Source organism: Mirounga angustirostris, unplaced genomic scaffold (genome assembly GCF_029215605.1).
Source record: "Mirounga angustirostris isolate CCGP_5_RB_7025 unplaced genomic scaffold, mMirAng1.0.hap1 SCAF_13, whole genome shotgun sequence".
NCBI lineage: Eukaryota > Metazoa > Chordata > Mammalia > Carnivora > Phocidae > Mirounga > Mirounga angustirostris.
Window position 1 is genome coordinate 14,919,083 of NW_026991721.1, and position 17,133 is coordinate 14,936,215.

General features: G+C 42.3%; 1 protein-coding gene across 19 annotated transcripts in view; it reads left to right on the top strand.

Moving 5' to 3' along the window:
- The window catches only part of AMBRA1 (autophagy and beclin 1 regulator 1), a 173,684-nt gene that overhangs the window by 77,305 nt on the left and 79,246 nt on the right, over positions 1-17,133 (top strand). For all 19 annotated transcript variants that reach the window (XR_010406875.1, XR_010406874.1, XR_010406873.1 and 16 more), the window contains 2 exons: positions 6,426-6,506; positions 6,933-7,033. Coding sequence is in view for 15 of the 19 variants with exons in the window: in XM_064576526.1 (XP_064432596.1) it covers positions 6,426-6,506; positions 6,933-7,033 (182 nt within the window). In the remaining 4 variants the exon portion in view is untranslated. The remainder of the gene's footprint in view (positions 1-6,425; positions 6,507-6,932; positions 7,034-17,133) is intronic.

Here is a 17,133-nt window from a genome sequence, read left to right on the forward strand (position 1 = left end):
AGCCATTACTGAAGACGTATTTGAGGCAGCTACCTCTGACAGCATTCGTTAGGGTGACCTAAAGTGGCAAGTATATGGAGGGATGCAGGAAAACCAGTTAGGAAGCAGTGGGCAAAATACAGGAGAGGACACTCGGACTGGACGTTACGTGTTGGGCGTAAGAGGCGTGTTTTCTAAGAGTGGGGCCAGTTTGTGAAAATTCCTGGGAAATGAGCTTTGAGAGCTCGGCTGTTTCACTTCCTGCTCTCCAAATGAAATGTTGCCCGAGTCCTTTTCAACTCCTACTTGAGCCAGTTTTGAACTAAGTTGGTAAAACAGCAGTTGACTCCTAGAGCAGCTGTGGTGGGAACTGGGATCACTTGTCAGTGCCCGCTGCCCCCATAGCCTGACAACTCTTGTCTAGAGAATTGCCCTGGGTTCTGGTTTAGGCTGAGCCAAATTTGTCATTTGATTTTGGGCAAGTCCCTTTCCCACCCTAGGCCTCAGTGTCTGATCTGTAAAATCAGAGGGGATAATCTCTGAAGTTTAACCCTGAAGCGCTCAGATCTTTGTGGGAGCTGACTACCTTAGATGAACTTCCCTTGTGTTCAGCAGAGGCAGAATAATGAAAAGTCTCAGAGAAGTGAGGAGACTTCCTGAGGATTAGGAACAGGATATCTGGCACCTGGAGAGCCCCAACATGTTTCTAAAATATATGCCTACCTGAATTCTAGCTCTTTCCTGAGGATTTTGAGCCTGTTGCTTAGAAATATAGACTATTGCTTGGCAACTTCAGAATTAGCATTCTTTCTGGGCAAGTAAAATATATATGAATATTTATTATAAGGAATGCTAGAGGAGAAAGAAAAGGGAATATGTATGGATTGTACTTGGGCATAGCATGGGAAAACACAGAAGGAAAGAATTAAACAGCCAGGTGGGGAGGAGGGGGTGAAAGGGAGACATAACCACTTAGAGATCTAGATTTGTATTCTTTTTTTTTTTTTTTTTAAGATTTTTTTTTGACAGAGACATAGCGAGAGCAGGAACACAAGCAGGGGGAGTGAGAGAGGGAGACGCAGGCTTCCCGCAGAGCAGGGAGCCCGATGTGGGACTCGATCCCAGGACCCTGGGATCATGACCTGAGCCGAAGGCAGACGCTTAACGACTGAGCCACCCAGACACCCTAGATTTGTATTCTTAACATAAAATGAACGATAGGAGTATGGAATGTATGCAAGTGAAATTAAAGGTAGAATAAGGGAGGAGAGGAATTTGTAATCGGTAATTATCTTTTTCCTTAGGGAAAAGTTAAGGCTCTGCAGTTCCAAGAGACATGTGCTCTTAGGTATCCCCTATGAATGACACCCACGGGCCCTGTGCCTTCCTCCCAGAACTCTAAGCCCTTACACGTGTGCACAGTCCTTTGGCAGTAAAGACAGGGCCCTCGGTTTCTTACTGAGAGCACCCAGGTAAGGAAAGGACTTGAGCCATCCAGGGACAGCAATACCAGCTAGGCCTTCTGTTGTCTGGAGATTGAGTAAAAACAGAAGAGCATAGGAAAACACTTATTTTTTTAATAGTCTAATTCTCAGCGAAGTCAACTGTGTATTGTCAAGAGGACAATGGCCTTTTGAGCTTTTTGCTGCAAGAGCTTCATTTATAAAGGCCCGAGTCAGAGCCATTTGTCCTGAGGAGTAATGACAACCTGACTGTCTGGTCAGGACTCAGACAGCAGTCTGTAGGTGTGTTTTTCATTCCTTTAAATTACAGCCTCTCTCTGAGGCAGTTAATCCCAGGCATTTAACAAGAGTTGCTGCTGTGTGTCTCTCCCTTGTTCCAGAGATGCATTTTCTTGTATTTGGCATTTGTCTCGGATGCCTTATTGTTTGAAGGGTGTTTTTCTCCTTATAAAATCTTTTACAAGAAAATCTTATTTTCTTCCCCCTCTCCTTCCCAAATACCCCTCTGAGAGTTAATCAGAGATGCACAGAATTGAACAACTGGGAAAGCCATTAATAACTCCGCCAGCTTCTGTCCTGCTGGCTTAACGGCAGCTTCTGGCTGATGAAATTGATGAGGATTTCTCTGGTGTTTCCCTGAAAAGCATTTTGGTGACAGAGTCCTCCTGTGAAGGAGGAGCAGTACCAGCATATGTGCATATTCTGCTTCTTACTGGCTGGGTTTGTTTGCTTTTTTTCCCCCAAGTCCCCTTGAGAGAGGGCACAGGCTGTGTTCCATTCAGCCCCGGTACAGAGCACCTTCGCCATTCCTAAGGTGAATGGTCTGTCTGGGTCTGCCTTTCCCCCCTGCTCATCTGGCAGACAGCCCCTGGGCCACGCACATTCAGTCTCAGCCTCACTCACTTGGCCTTCTTCAGCCTGTGCAGCCTCGCCTCACGTTGATCTTACAGACAGCACTGAAGTGAGTGGCAGAGTCTGTGTGGCTTTGTAAATGCAGCATTAGTTTAAGTACTTTTAAGTCCTTAGCCCTTTTCTTGGAACTCTTAGCACTCTCCCTCTCCCTTTCTCCTGTTTCCCATCCCCGCTGCAGATATGCTATGCACTGAAATTGGTATCCTTGGCTGAACTGCTTACTTCTGAATCCTCCCTTCTTTCTAGGCTACAGAATCTAGGGTCATGAGTTGTTCTTTTCACCTCTAGTTTACTTGGAGCCTTGCCTTTAGTTAGGGATTTTTGTGGTCGGTACTAATTCCCAGAGCCTTTATCCCTCTCCTTGCCTCACTTGTCCCGCAGTCAAACCTTCTGGCCTTTGCTACCTTTCCCATTCCTGTTTTTAGGGTTTTTCCTGGAACAGTGTTGGAGCTGTTTTCTCCTAGATGTTCTGTGTTGTTCTCTCACTGTGTGTTCATCGCATTCCACAGTTTTCTAATAGTTCTGAGGCCTGTGCTCTCATTCCTGTCCTTCTATGCTAGAGTCCTCAGTGCTTTTAATTTTAAGTCTTCTCTGTATTTTATTGAGACGCCATTTAGCTCCTACTTCTCCATCATTTGTCAAGATGTCAAGCTGAGGGCCAGCAGATACATCTCCACTCAATGTATAACGTCTCTCATGTTGCCGAATGTGACCATCAGTCTGAGACTTTGTGTCTGAGCCAGCTGATCTCATTTGTATTTTCTTATATATCCCCCAGTAATCTGTGAATACTATAAATCCATTATCTCTGGCCATGTTTTGTGTCCCACCCCCCCTTTTTCATATGGAAGGAGAAACTGAATCAGAAAGGAGTTGATTGGGGCGCCTGGATGGCTCAGTCGGTTAAGTGTATGACTCTTGATTTAGGCTCAGGTCATGATCTCAGGGTCATGAGATCAAGCCCCGAGTTGGGGTCTGTGCTGAGCGTAGAGCCTGTTAAAGATTCTCTCTCTTTCTCTCCCCCACCCTACCTCTGCGTGTGCACTCTCTAAAAAGAAAGAAAGAAAGTTGTCGGTTTTAATAACAACGAAAAGAGGCTTGTGAATTATGTCGAAGGAGCCCAGTTTTCCCCCCAGCCCTGATGTATTTGTCCATTTTTCTAAATTGTCTCCCTGTGTCCTTTCACCAAGGCTTGTGCCCAAGTCTTTGAGCACTGGCAGCTGCTGATCAGAATGATCTAGTGCACTGGCTTCTCCTTCCCTATGCTTCAGCCCTGCTGACGCCAGATAGAGACCTGTTTGTTGTCCAGGGGGAGAGGAATCTTTGGACCTTGCAGAAGCCAGTTGTCAGCTCCGCAGTGTGATTGATTCTGGGAAGGCAGCTCTCTCGCAGAGCTATGGAGGAAGCACTTGCATTTATCCCATGGTGCTCCTTTCTCTGGCTTAGTTTCTAACCTTTTGAGGCTTAGGGACCCTTTTTAACTTCAAAATGTTTTCTAACTTTTCTCATGATAATTAACTGTACTTTTAGTGCCCATTGATAAGTAAAATATGCTGTTATGAAAAGCTGTCGAATTCATTTGTACTTTTTTTTTTTTTTAAAGATCTATTTATTTGAGAGAGAGAGAGGGAGGGAGAACATGAGCGAGCCTGGGGAGGGGTGGGGGCAGAGGGAGAGAGAGAATCCGAGAATCTCAAGCAGACTCCCCACTGAGCTGGGAGCCTGACTCCGGGCTTGATCTCATGACCTTGGGATTATGACCTGAGCCGAAATCAAGAGTCGGACGCTCAACCGACTGAGCCACACAGGCGCCCCTCATTTGTACTTTAAAGTGAATTGGTACTTTGATCAAAATTTGAAGCTACATATATTTGAAAAATCATAATATGCTTAATTTGAGAACTATCTTATTTGTTTGATACTCATTTTTTTCTGTATGCATGTGGCTACCGAGATCTTATAACAATTTGTGGGCTCCCCAGAGCTGCAGTCTACTGGTCAGGAACTTCTGATTTCATTGTTTTTTTGTTTTTGTTTTTTTTTTATTTATTTGAGAGAGAGAATGAGAGAGAGAGTACATGAGAGGGGGGAGAGTCAGAGGGAGAAGCAGACTCCCTGCTGAGCAGGGAGCCCAATGCAGGACTCGATCCTGGGACTCCAGGATCATGACCTGAGCCGAAGGCAGTCGCCCAACCAACTGAGCCACCCAGGCACCCGATTTCATTGTTTTTATAACCTTTTTACTTTCCATATAGTCTCTTCTTTTCTCTTTCTCTCTTTCTGTCTCTTTCCCCTTTCCTCTCCCTTCATCTGTAGAGTTTCAAGTCAAGGGGATATGATATGTTAAGGAAAACAATAGTATGCCTTCTCTTTGGGGAAAATAAAGAGCAAGTGCTGACTTTTAATGGATCAGCTTCCAATATCTCTCATATTGATTTCTCTGTTAATGCTCAGCATCCAGTCCCACCAAGATATAAAAACCTTCCTAGGCTTTCATTTCTGGCTTGTAAAGCTCCCAGTGGTCCATTTGAAAGCTAAAGTATTAACTTTAGTTCCAGGGCCAGTTTGAAGATGATCTCATTAAGTTGAAGATAATCCAAAGGGAGAATTCAGAAAAAATACCAAATCAAGCTTTCAGAGGTTCATTTATTTTGTGAAGTTGGTTAAGCAGCTAATTAACTGCACTGTCCAGCCGGTGCCCTTTGGCTTATTGTTCCTTTGATGCATTAGAAACTAAGCCACGTGAAGTCCCTGTCTTGTAGGAGGCAGTGGAGTATAGTGGAAAGAGCAAGGGCTTCAGAATCAGATAGATATGCTTTGAATCCTGCCTCAGCCACTTACTAGTTGTGTGACCTTGGGCATTTGCCTTCCTGGTCCTTAGTTTCCATATCTGTAAAACAAAGCTAATAATACCTCATGGGATAGTTAGAAGGATTAAATAGGGTAACATGTTAATAACCTTTATATTAGAGGGGCGCCTGGATGGCTCAGTCATTAAGCGTCTGCCTTAGGCTCAGGTCATGATCCCAGGCTGCTGGGATCGAGCCCTGCATCGGGCTCCCTGCTCAGCGGGAAGCCTGCTTCTCCCTCTCCCACTCCCCCTGCTTGTGTTCCCTCTCTCGCTGTCTCTCTCTGTCAAAATAAATAAATAAAATCTTTAAAAAAAAAAAAAAAACCTGGGGCGCCTGGGTGGCTCAGTTGGTTAAGCGACTGCCTTTGGCTCAGGTCATGATCCTGGAGTCCCGGGATCGAGTCCCGCATCGGGCTCCCTGCTCAGCAGGGAGTCTGCTTCTCCCTCTGACCCTCCCCCCCTCATGTGCTCTCTCTCTCTCAAATAAATAAATAAAATCTTTAAAAAAAACCCAAACCTTTATATTAGAACTTAGTAGATATTTAATAAATGGTGGTTATTACTATTGCTTTAACAGACCATAAAGAAAACACCTAGACTTTCTTCTGTTTACTCGAATGCTTGGGATTACATTGTCTATACTCTTCATCATTGCCAATTTTGCAGTCTAAAAGGGACTGCCTAGTCTTTTTCTTGTGTTGTTTTTCTTTCACTTTTCATGAGTGATTTTTTTTCCCCACATCAAAGACCTAAACAGACTCATTTAGAGATAACCATTTGCTGAATGAAGTTGATGGGGGAATTCTTTTCTTCCTTCCAGATTCCCCAAAGCCAGAGTTTCTCTGTATCTTTCTTTCTTTTTTTTCCTCTGTATCTTTCAATCTAGAAAGAGAAGTTTATATATTTCCATTCTGGGTCCCTTGGAAGATCTAAACTTGATTTCCATTTCAGATGCTACAGGGTTCAGAGATCACATTAACTCATGAAAAATCATCCTCCTTCTTACTGAACTGTCAGCAAATGCTCATAAATCTTTTAGTTGAGGTACTCCAGAAATGTAATATATTGTGCCATCCAAATTAGTAAGCAACCTGATGACTAATTTCTCTGGGTTCTTCACCTAAGTGTAGAAATTTCGTTTGGGGAATGTTTGTCTTTTGGGCTGATGGCTGGTTCTGCTTAAGTGACTCTCTTATATACAGTCTTCTTGTTTTCTCCAGGGACAATGGTGACAGATCCAGGCACCGAGCTCCACGCAATGCCCGGATGTCTGCACCTTCACTTGGACGCTTCGTTCCAAGGTAAGAACTGGGTAGCCAGCCTTTGTGAGGGAGCCTTTATGAGAGCCTGGGATTTCGTTTTTAAACCTACTTTCTGGACTTTGGATTCCGTATCTGGAATTATTTCCTGGTGAGCCTATAATCCAGCCCTGCCACTTAAAGACTTGATAGGAGATGATTGGCCACAATGAAAAGAGATAGAAAAGTGCCTGGGGAGTATCCTATTCAGGATTAGAAGCCTGCGAAACTGCAGAAGAAAGATCAGGAAGGAGATACAAGTCTGCAGAAGGACAAATTCCAGGAATTTTTATAATGTGCTGGGCTTCTGTGGATTCCTAAGTTTAGTGGATCCCTTAGCCTTGGTTATTGGGGGGTAGGTGGATAGTATATCTCCTTTGTTTTATGGTAGTCTTTCATAGGCTTTTCACACGTGGTTCCTTCTTATAGGCGTTTCTTGCTGCCTGAGTACTTGCCTTATGCGGGGATTTTTCATGAACGTGGACAGCCTGGCTTGGCTACTCACTCTTCTGTTAACAGGGTCCTGGCAGGTAAGGAAATGTTTCTTCGGATTTTGAAAAGTTGAAGGGGCAGGGAGCCAGATAAAGCTTTCCCCCCCTTTACCTATGTTGATGTAATGGCATCTTGTCATGTGGCTGAATACTCTGTTTTGAGGTCTTGTACCCAGTTCCTTACTTCCAAGGCAGAAAACTAGAATGCAGCGAAGCTGTTTATCTTGCCCATTCCCACTTCCTTCAAATATCTTTTTTTTTTTAATTGTTTAAACTCTTTGTTTCTTAATCCAGCAATTAGATTCTAGCTATGCTTTTAATTGAATGATAAAGGTGTTTTGGTTGGTGAGATACTCATGAACCAGATCCTGTGATTTAATTAGGAGCTTAATGCACACCTCTGCAACCCTTCGCTCATCTGCCAGCAGATGGAGTTTCCAGGCACTGTGGAATCTTCCAGGGAAGGAGGAGGAGGAGAAGAGACCCATAAGGCTGGCTCAGAAACCTCAGAAACAGAAAATGGGCTGGACAGTGCCAGTTGGGGCAGTTTTATGGTGACTGAATAGCTTAGTGACCGTTTTTGGCCTAAGCTACGTGGTGTGACCAGGCTCTCAGACGTAGTACGTGCTGCTGCTTCTGGGCAGTGTCTAGAGAAGGAAACAAAGCAGAATTCTGTTTTTTTTCTGACAGAGGTTATTTCCCCACCACACTCTTTCCTCCACTTCCCCCTCACCTCCAGTGCCAACCTCTAAATTTATGTATGTGAAGGCATAAAAGGTATAAAAATCAGTCCACGTTTAGGTGTGTCTTTAATAAGCATTTATTAAAAATTCCTTAAAGATACTATGTTTTGGAAAATCTGGGCCATGTAGTGGTTAAAGGTAGGAAGGGATCTGGGTGAGGCAGTAACACTGTCAGCCTGGGAGAATGTGATTTCTAACCAAGCTATGACAGCTGGAAGGCCACAGGATCTCTGGTCTCCCCTAGCTAAGACTATCCTTGACCCAGTGTCAAGGCCTAGAAGTCCTAGAAACCTCAGTGGTTTCTCTGCTAGCCACCAGACTCTTTGTCGGCCCAGCTTGGCCGGGGAGCAGACTATATCTGGGTCCCCTGACAACCTTGTCTGAGGACCTCTGGCCCTAGTGGGTAAGCAGACGCCATGCCTCAGTGCCTCTCCATGCTTGGTGTTTCTGTGTGGCTTGGCTGATGGCATGTGGAAGCTCCTCACTGGCAGATAATCACTTGCTGCCAGGCAATACTATAGAGCTCTTCTCCACCCTTTGTTCCACACATCTGCCTGCATCACCCCACACAGCACCTCCTGTTCCTCTACTGCTAGAAAATCTGTTTCCTTGGCATTTAGCTTTGCTTGGGAACAGCTCTATGTTTATTTCTTCCTTAGATTTAAGAACTCTACTGCCATTTCCTGTTTCCTACTTTATGCCCAGAGGTCTGACCCCCAAATGGCCCACTTTCACTTATGGATACTTTTGAATATAGGGGTTGTGTTCCAGCAGGCAGCTGTTAACAGATATGAAATCTACTGAGAAAAGTTCTCAAAGAATGCAAAGTATCTCAAGGGGAAGGAAATCTAGATTCTCAAGAACCTCTCTCTTGAATTAGGTTAGCAGATGGTTTCCATTCACAATTAAACCAGTTTCTTCTGTTTTCTCAAGATACACATTACAGAGAACCTATTGGTCTTTTCATAAAGGCCCTCAACGTTTGTAGATACAGGTTTCCTCTGCTGTCCAAAAGTAGTGTGTTTCTACGAAACCTTATGCAAGCCAAAATGGCGCAAAGCGAAGAAGCAATTACCATTAATTTATATGGAAAACATTTTTAGTATACCCAAACCCAAAAAATAACCTCTCTCAGGCTTTTCTGATACCTTAGGACACATCTTGCTAACAGATGCACACAATAAATTGAGATAAAGCACAGATGTGCTCACAGACACAGTTCAAAGCTATGGCAGCTTGATGCTGAGAGTGCATGCTGCCTCTGTAACAGCTCACTGTAAAGCAAATGCTGAACGCTATTGTCACTTTTCACCTTTTTTCATAAGAGTGAAAGTCCTCTTCAGATTTCCTTCAGTTAGTGAAAACAAGGTACTAATGTTGGTCTTTTGTAAAAGTGAAGTGGTGTAACACAAACTTTCAAGAAGTGGGGGGGGGGGGGTACCTGTGTTTGGATGTCCCTCCAGATTCTGTTGACAGCTGTATTACTTCTGTTCGTCTCTTGAGAAAATTCCAAGAATAATAACAACAACCAAAAAAAAAAAAAAAGCCTAACATTTATTGAGCACTTGCTGTATACTAGAGAGTATTTTAAATGCTTTTCCAGTTATATTTCATTTCTTTCTTGCAATAATCCTGAGATAGGTACTATTACCTAATTAACAGTGGAGGAAACTAAAGCCCAGAAGGCTAACTTGCCCAGGGTGATACAGCTAGAAGTTGAGGAGCCAGAACTGAACCAGGCAGTGGGACTCCAAAGCTTCCTAGTCTGCCTCCCTACAGTTATTTTAAAGGACAAAGTATCAAAATAGCATGCTTCTTCTAGGACCTTAATCTGGAAGAGGGAAAGAGCTCCCAGGGAAATTGGCTGATTTCCAGGGTTTTTCTTAATTGCATTAATTCCTGTTTTATTTATTCATTTACTTATTTATTTAATCTTTTTAAAAGATTTTTATCGTCAGAGAGCACGAGCACACAAGCAGAGGGAATGGCAGGCAGAGGGAGAAGCAGGCTCCCCGCTGAGCAAGGAGCCTATTGCGGGACTTGATCCCAGGACTCTGGGATCATGACCTGAGCCGAAGGCACTTAACCGACTAAACCACCCAGGTGTCCCTAATTCTTCTGTTTTAAGCAGTTTCTAGACATAGCCTTTTATGACCCAGTGGTGCTTGCTGAGGAAAATCATTATGTAGTAGCCCTTTCTTTGAGCCTTCTAGCCCTCATGGATGCAGATTTTTGCTTTTTATTAAACTTACTGTGATCATGTAATAGAGCTCCTGTGATAACGGCTTTTGGAGTGAAAGACAAATTGGCCTGTTAGCAGTAAGCACTCCCAGTTTTCCTGGAAAGGCAATTTCACTTGTATGATTGGAATGACGTTGTAATGGTTTCAAAACAATTATATTCAACAGGTATTTGTTGTGTAGCTATGTGCCCGGGACTGTTCTAGGCTACCAGAGTGAATAAGAGGCATGATTCCTGTCCTCCTATAACTCCCAAGTCTAGATGGTTGACCATACCTCAATCTGGCTGTTTGGTTCTTAGCTCCAAACATAAAGCCAAACCTTTTTTCTTTTTTTAAAGATTTCATTTATTTATTTGAGAGAGAGAGAGAAAGCACGAGCAGAAAGAGGGGCAAAGGGAGGGGTAGAGGGAGAAGCAGGCTCTTCACTGAGCAAGGAGCCCGATGAGGGGTTATCCCAGGATCCTGGGATCATGACCTGAGCCGCAGGCAGATGTGTAACAGAATGAGCCACCCAGGTGCCCCAAAGCCAAACCCTTTGAAAGGTGAATGCCTTTTTGCAGGGGTGAAGCAAAAACACACCTGCAGTATTTGGAGGTGTGACCAGTACTGTGGTGGCAAATGAGTCTCCAGTGGACCCATAGCCAAAGCCATTCAGAGTCATCAACAAAAAATGGATTTGCAGAAAATTAAGATCCATTCTACCCACTTCCTCCCACATGAACCTGAGAGTGGTAATAGAAAACAGAAGTTACTACAGAGAAGTGTTTTGATTGTTAATTTCCATCTCTTCTTCTTTATCTTACTGCCTTCCCCACAATTCTGTAGGTTCCTGGTGGCCTCTAGTCACCCATCAACCCATGCCATGCCCCTTCTTTGGTAACACAAATTCTGAACCTATACTTAAAGTAGTGTAAGTAAATTTAAAGCTCCTGCAACTCTGTCAGGTGTATTTCTGGGGAAACACACAGAAGTCTGGGGAGCTCCCCCTGCTGACTTTTTAGTAGACAGCTCTAGCTCTGTGCAGTAACAGCCACTGATAATAAAGAAGGACATAAAGTTAATGACTGCCTACAATGAGCCACGTGCTGTCCTAAGTGCTTTCCCATATATTACCTCCTGTAATCATTATGGCAACCCTGTGAAGTAGATCATGCATTTCCGTTCTGCAGGGAAGAAAACTGACATTCAGAGAAGTTAGGTCACTTGCCCGATATAACACAGTGAGAGGCAGACCTAGAACTTTAAACCAGGTCTGTCTGCCTGACTCATAATCTTCTGTGCCATGTTTTGCCTGAGTTCAAGTAGGGGGTATCTGCCAAAAGGCTTGTAAGCTTACAATTTTTTCTGCATGTTTGAAGCCTCATAAAAGTGAAATGAGAAGCCCTGGCAATTACTGGAAGAACAAAAAACTTCTGAGGGATAGAGACCTGGGTAGTGTAGGGTATTAGTTATATGTCCTGCCTAATCTTTTTGACTTTCATCCTAATGAGCATCTGTTCCCAGCAGATGTGGGCCTGATGTACTTAATTTAGTGTTTTGATTAAAATCAATGGGAAGTGTCAGGGTTTTCTTGCTCCTTGCTGCAGGTCATTGGGGCCTGGTCGAGTGTCCTGGGCTATAGATGGCTTTGTGCCCAGGCATCCTAATTTTTCTCTTATGATCTCTTCTTTGACCCACTAGACATTTAGGAGTATGTTCTCCAATTTTCACATATTTGTGAATTTCCCAAATTTCCTTCTGTTGTTGGTTTCTTATTTAATGTCACTGTGGTATATGATTTCAGTTATCTTAAATTTATTGAAACTTGTTTTATGGCTTAGCACATGGTCTGTCCTGGCATATGTTACCTGTGTGCTTGAGAAGAATGTGTATTCTGTTGTTGTGTGGAATGTGCTGTAGATGTTGGGGAGAACTACTTGGTTGATAGTGTTGTTCAGGTTTTGTATATCCTGGCTGATTTTTGGTCTAGTTGTCCTACCCTTTGTTAAGAGTGAGGTATTGAAATTTCCAATTATTATTGCTGAATTGTGTATTTCTCCCTTTAGTTTTGTCAGGTTTTGCCTTATATATTTTGAGACCTTGTTGTTAGGTACATATATTTTTATAGTTGTTATGCCTTCCTGATGAATTTAACTCTTTTACCATTATAAAATATCCCTCTGTCTCTAGCAATACTGTCTTTAAATCCGTTTTTTCTTATATTAGTATAGCTACTCCAGCTCTTTTATGGCTGTTGATTGTGTGATATATATTTTTTCTATCCTTTCAACTTTTAACCTATTTATTTCTTTGAATCTAAAGTAGGTCTCTTATAGAAAGCATATACAGTTGACCTTTGAACAATCGAGGGGTTAAGGGCACAACCCCCATGTAGTTAAAAATCTGTGTATAACTTTTGACACCCCAAAAACATAGCTACTAATAGCCTACTGTTGACAAGAAGCCTTACCAATAATATAAACAGTTGATTAGCACGTTATTTTGTGTATTGTATGTATTATATACTGTATTCTTATAAGCCAGAGAAAAGAAAATGTTATTTAGAAAATTGTAAGGAAGAGAAAATACATTTATAGTACTGTATTGTATTTATCAAAAAAAATCCACATCTTAAATGGACCTGTGCAGTTCAAACCTGTGTTGCTGATTTTTGTTTTTTATACAATCTTTGCCTTTGATTGCATTATTTAGTTCATTTACATTTAATGTTGTTGATACAGTTGGATTTTGTGTGCCATTTTGCTATTTCTTTTCTGTATTTCTAATGTCTTTTTTGTTCCTCTGTTTCTCCTTTGCTGACTTCTTTTATATTAAGTGGTTAGCTTCTAATGTACCATTTTAATCTCTTTACTGATTTTTAAACTGTCTTTTATCAGGATCTACTTCAGACTTATACAGACTTAGTTCTGGTAAGATACAGAAACTTTGCTACACTATAAATCTATTCCCTTCTCTCTCCTTTGTGCTATTATTGTCATGTATATTACATCTATATATATTACAGACCCAGCAATGCAGTGTTAGAATAATTGCTTTATATAATCTCATGTCCCAGGCATCCTTCTGTTTATTGCCTGTTGTGGGTAAGACAGAGCTACCTCTTTTGTAAGACTTTACTTTTCCTTGTTAACTTTATTTTTGGTTGTCTTTTGCCTTTCTTAGATGTTCCCCATTTCCCTGGTACCTTAGAGAATTACTTTTAGGAGGCCTGTCTGGTCTAGCTTGGCCATGTAGGTGGGCATCTGGGGCCCTAGGCTTGCTGACTTTTAGGAATTACCTTGATTTCTCAACCTGGTATCATAGCTCTCTAATACAACAAATTACCTAATATAGTAGATCTTTGCTTGAATTGGCAAATCTGGGAAAGATGAATAGTATGTGTGAATATGGTTGAGGGCTATCATGGTATACTTAAATGAGTATGAACATAAATGAATAATAGTTCTGGTGTTGGGCCATTTATCTCCATGACTGGACTCTTTATCTCTCTGTCCTGTACCTCTCTGGTACCTAGTAGCCAGGCAAATAAAGTGAGTGACACATTCCAACTCAACATCAATTAAGATGGCTGTTTATAAACCCCAGATAAATGGACAATTAGTAGTGGCGGTACTAGCTAGTGCTCCTTTAATAATTAACCCAATTACCTTTCATTCTGCTCCAGTGATGAAAGTGAAGGCGATAAGGGGCTGGCTTGGTTGCCTGGGAAACAGAGAAGTAAATGCAGCACTCTTTCCAGAGAACCCAGCCTTCCTAGATAGACACCTTACAGCACCCAAGACTTTTACTTACTTGGTGTCCACCAATCGCTGGAGTATTGGGGTCCTCTCTACCCCAGCCTTTTACTGCATCTCCTTATACTGCTAGTGAGAAGTGTGCTTATTGAGAACCAGGGTCTTAGTTTCTAAGCTTAATTGCCTTTGCTGCTTCAAGTTTTTCTAGGGAAAAATACTGGGCTTTGTCAATGAACTTTTCTATCCCATATATATATATATATTTTTTTTTTTTTTTTTTTTAAGATTTTATTTATTTGACAGAGAGAGACAGCAAGAGAGGGAACGTACAAAAGCAGGGGGAGTGGGAGAGGGAGAAGCAGGCTTCCCACTGAGCAGAGAGCCTGATGAGGGGCTTAATCCCAGGACCCTGGGATCATGACCTGAGCTGAAGGCAGATGCTTAATTGACTGAGCCACCCAGGCACCCCTATCCCTTTTATATTATATGACTAAGTTTTTCTGTGTCTCTGTTTCTCCCCCAGGAAATTTCCTCTTGATCTTTACCTACTTGTTGACGCTTCCCCACCTGTGCCCTTTCTTTACTGTCATTTTGAAGTTTATGTTGCGCTTTTCTAAATGCTTAACATTTTCCAGGGCACTTTGGGTCTTATGAAAGAATTAAATGGTTCTGCCCTTAGGGAGTTGACAGTCTAGCCAGGGAGTGGCCTGATTTTCTATTTTGTTTTCGCCCTGCTACTAAAAATTTAATAATTCCCCTGGGACTTTAACTGCCAGTTCTGATTAGCTAAGGAGGATGCAGCTCAAACATGGTGTGGACTAAGGATTTATGTGTTTTGGGACAGTTTGAAGAAACTCTGACTGTGTCCCCATTTTTCTTTTGATTGGGTCTGTGAGGATGAGTAAGTGGGAGTTTAGGGAGGATAGCTGCCATTTATAGTATATAGTCTGCTTAGGAGGCATTATAGCAAAATGTTTGAGTTTGGGCTCCAGAGCCAGGCTATCTAGGTTCAAATATTCATTCTGCTACTTCCTAGCAGTGTTGTCTTGGTTAATTTATTTTACCTTTTGGGGGCCTCAATTTCTTTATCTGTAAAATGGGCATAAGAATAGTTCCTAGCTTATAGGATTGTTTAAAGGATTGAATGAGTTAAATGAGTGAAATTAAATGAATGAAACATTTAGAATAGTATTTTTTGGCACACAAATATTCAGTAGATGTTAGCTATTATCATTATTATGATTTTTATTATAAATTTTGGAGACTAGGATGAGTTAGAACTATGCCAGTCTCCTCACTGATTATAACCTTGCTGATCTCTCACTGTTTTTCTGTGTTCTCCCCAAGTGGGGCTCTTCCTGGGTTCCAAGCAGGACTTTTTCCCCTTTCGCTATGGTCAGTGAGTTGAAAATACTGTGGATCTTTTGTTCTGTGGCACCAACAGATGGTAACCTGAGAGTCCTTGTGTTGATAATTTGACAGTCTAGTGTGTCCTCTGTTGCCTGTAGTCTTGTTCCTCAAGCAGGGAAGAATACAGGAGTCACAAAGTTTGCATATGACAAACTATTTTCTGTCCCCCATCAGGACTTGTGTTGATAAAATGAGCATCTACTCAGCAGACCAAGTGTTTGCTTCTGTGTACCCATGGCAACGTGGGATTCTCAAAGTGTAGTTCCTGGACCAGTATCATCATTACCTGGGAAAGTGTTATAAATGCATATTCTTGGGCCCTACCCCAGGCCCACTGAATCAGAAACTCTGGTGGTAGCCCCCAGGAATTTGTGTTTTAAAGAGTCTTGTAGGTGATCACGATGTACTTTAAAATTCGAGAACTCACTGAGCTTAGGAAAAGATGCAGAGACAGAGGCATGGGAAGAGATGAGGTGGTAATACAAGGACCCCAAGATACATTAGTGCTGGTGAGACCCTGTTGTATAACTCTTCTTCATCTGGAGCTGTTACTAATGGGGAAGAATGAATGAATTCTTAATTACATACAGAGTACTCAGCTGGTATATCAGCCATTTTGATTCAGTGAGCATTTATTGAACTTCTGTTGTTTAATGGTACAGTGTTAGGTGTCCAGATGAACAAGACATGATCTCTGCCCTCTAAAGCTTACCACCTCCTAAGTTGGTATTATGCTAAATGCTAGACTAGGAGTATAAACAGAAAGCTGGTTGTGGGAGCTCAACACCTTACAGTATTTCTACAGCAGGAAGTGAGAGGAATTGACCTATGTAACCTCTCTCCCAACTTTTTTTTTTTTTTGAAAGATTTTATTTATTTATTTGAGGTAAGAGAGAGAGTGAGAGAGCACGCGAGCCATGGGACAGAGGGAGAGGGAGAAGCAGGCTCCCCACCAAGCAGGGAGCTTGACGTGGGGCTCGATCCCAGGACCCTGGGATCATGACCCGAGCCAAAGGCAGGCTCTTAACCGACTGAGCCCCCCGGGCACCCCTCTCTTCCAATTCTTAACCAATTTTTCACCTGTTCCTCTTCCTTCTCCCAAAAAGAGAAATATTAATGTCAGTATATCTGGATTGAGACCCCACTGTTTACTTGTACTTTAAGCTTTCTGTATTCTGGGGCTTCCCTAGACATAGAGTGATCTCACAGCTTATTAAGTCCTGTGGTCATCCACTCCTTAGAAATACTAGTCATTTTGAAGGTGCCAACTTAAGATGGCCTCTAATTTTAAGTACTCAGTGTAATGCCAGAACCTTTATGTCTCTCTTCTTAGGTTATGTTTGTTTTGTGCTTTGACATGTTTTGTAACCCCTCAAAACAAACGATACTGTATAGAAATCTACAGAGGAGATGTGAGGAAAGAAAAAGCTAAAATGTGAGGTCAAAGCCCATATTTTCTAGTGGAAGCAGTAGCCAGACAATCTCCACTTTATTTGAGATTAGAGATCTTCTGCAACCCCTGGCAAGACTTGGAACAATCCTTTTGCTGTTCCATCTACTCCAACAGTTTTACTCACATGATCAGTATAAATGCTGGAAGCTAATAAACCATGCTAACTTTTCACCTCTCCTTTTTAAAACTCTACACTCACATAAGCTTTTCTTTCTCTTTCTCTTTTTATGAGCGCAAGCAGCCTCATTTATTCCAAACTGGCTGGAAATGCCATGGAAGCTGGCAGACAGCACCTCTCACCCTCTTTACCAAAGTAGAGCCAACCTGTGGGTGTTAATTTCCTTTCTTTAACAACTGCTAATCCACAAGGCCAACTCTTCCCCAGGGTCCTTGTGCCACTCAACTGGAAGCCAAGAGCAAGCATAGATATCTTGGTATAAGCCATGATGTGGAAAGAGGCACCTGCGAGTGGGTGACCAGGGACCTTATGGAGTGTTGAGACTTCCTGGAGGTGTTTCTTTTGGTCAGGAGTTAATTTTCACCCCAGAGCCAGGTAG